Here is a 2,169-nt window from a genome sequence, read left to right as displayed (position 1 = left end):
AGCAAGGAGGCCACAAGGCAAAGCAGCCAGGGGGCCACAAGGGAAGGAAGAGGGGGGGGGTGACAAGGGAAAGCAGCTAGGGAACAACAAGGGAAGGAAGATTGGGGGGAGACAAGGGAAAGCAGCTAGGGAACAACAAGGGAATGAAGATTGGGGGGAGACAAGGGAAAGCAGCCAGGGGGCTACAAGGGAATGATGTTCAGAATGAATAAATACTGTTGCCAGACTATTTTTACTGGTCCTTCTGCAATACTTCCAGTGGTCACCATTTGTTTCATGGCCCTGCATCTACAGACATCTTCCTTCTATCAAATTGCCAGTAGATATAATCCACACAACCATATCAAGTTGTTTTAATCAAAGATAGCAAAACTATTATGTTGCAGCCACTATAAGGGAATAACGGTTGTAGAAAGACACAGTGGTCAATCAACGAAGGCTGAATCACATTCATACCTTCTACTCCTCCATCAGCACTACTCTGGAGGAAAGTGTTGCTCATACAAATAATTTAGATTCCAGGTGTGATTTTCCTTGTTCAGGTTTAAAAATGATGGAAGGAGTCAGCTTGCTGATTGCTCAGACACTTTACCCCCAGTTTAGCAGAATGCTCATGTTAGTCTTCAGTATACATTCTCTCAAGTTTCTGCACATATTCTGCTCCAGTGCACCAACCTCACTTAGTGCAGGTCTGACATATATACGAGGCAATCCGCTCACCTTGGGGTACTGGCTGAGGTAAGGCTGAAGAAGAGAATCGGCTTCTGTGGTGTCTTCCTCTCCAGTCCCTGTAGACATGACACAGAGGAGGTACAAATCTTACTGTGTTCTTCATAGCAAAGTGACCATTGGTTTATGTGTTTTCTTGCTCTAGACTGTATGCATAGGGCAATGAATCCCGGTCCTGCAGCTGATTTGGGTGTCTAAGGGTTACTGATGGTATGACCATACTGTTAACATACCACTGCTTTAAGAAGAAATAACCCTGGTACTGATGCCCTCTGCTTTGCTCTTTTAGGAGTCCCAAAGCAGTTGAATCCCCCATTCATTTTAAGTGTGCAAAAGAGTAAAGTAGGACAGCCTGGACTCCAACATGACCGGCCTATCCTCCTACCACAGAGTGTTCTTTGCAGCTATGTAGGACACTGCAGCCTGCATTTTAGCAATGACTTGGAAAATGTAGGTGCGGTGTGGAGTAAACACAGTGTAAAGTTCTCAGATGGATTGGACTATGATGTGATGTAGATGGGACAAGTACAAAAATGGATTATTAGAGTCTGGTCTACAGATATTAGATCTCCTCTCTTTGGAACATCTTTCATATCAACACAATACTACTAAAGTGCACCTGTAGTTCTGGAGAAAATGTAATGCTACCAAGGTGGAGGGAAGGTGAGAAAGTTGATTCCCTACATTTTTGAAGGTCTTAGTGTATTTTTGAAGGCTATGAAGACCTACCTCCTAAGCTATTGAAGACCCTTCTCTTGTATCTCTAAGCCCCATCTACATTATGTAAGTTCTAAGGTTAGTTTATTGGTAAGTTTAATGTCATGTAAATAAGCAGAGATGAGATGAGTATTGACTGATCAGGCCAATGATGGCCATTTTGGAAAACAACTATGTCTGAACACTACAAGTCCTACATGGACATCCCCCTTCATGTGGGAAGACTCTGTCTAGCTTGAGTCTTCTGTCGAAGGCCAGTTTTAGTGGGTCTCTAATTGCTGCATAGGTACACATGGTCAGCCGAGATAAATACACATGCTCATGCCGCAATCTACATTCAGAAGTATGAACTGTTGATCCCTTCCTGATGTGCATGGTTTCATAAAGCTCTGAGCTGCTGAATAACACGAAAACCTAATCTCCCAACACTACCATGAAAAATAAGCAAACCTAATCTCCCAACACTACCATGAAAGATAAGCAAACCTAATCTCCCAACACTACCATTAAAATAAGCAAACCTAATCTCCCAACACTACCATGAAAAATAAGCAAACCTAATCTCCCAACACTACCATGAAAGATAAGCAAACCTAATCTCCCAACACTACCATTAAAATAAGCAAACCTAATCTCCCAACACTACCATGAAAAATAAGCAAACCTAATCTCCCAACACTACCATGAAAAATAAGCAAACCTAATCTCCCAACACTACCATGA

At 42.5% G+C, this 2,169-nt stretch overlaps 1 protein-coding gene across 2 annotated transcripts in view; it reads right to left on the bottom strand.

Moving 5' to 3' along the window:
* LOC108802611 (tetratricopeptide repeat protein 39A-like) overlaps positions 1 to 2,169 on the bottom strand; it is a 23,844-nt gene that overhangs the window by 5,153 nt on the left and 16,522 nt on the right. Inside the window, exon 1 of one of the 2 annotated variants that reach the window (XM_018574467.1) lies at positions 721 to 850. The exons of the other annotated variant lie outside the window; for it this stretch is intronic. Within the exon in view, the coding sequence (XP_018429969.1) occupies positions 721 to 798 (78 nt within the window). The 5' untranslated portion in view covers positions 799 to 850. Of the gene's footprint in view, positions 1 to 720; positions 851 to 2,169 lie in introns of those variants that run through there. 2 annotated transcript variants of the gene reach the window in all.

This window comes from Nanorana parkeri, unplaced genomic scaffold (assembly GCF_000935625.1).
Source record: "Nanorana parkeri isolate BGI_ZX_2015 unplaced genomic scaffold, ASM93562v1 scaffold2980, whole genome shotgun sequence".
Lineage (NCBI taxonomy): Eukaryota > Metazoa > Chordata > Amphibia > Anura > Dicroglossidae > Nanorana > Nanorana parkeri.
Note: the sequence above shows the minus strand (reverse complement) of the source record. Positions and strands in the feature narration are given on the sequence as shown.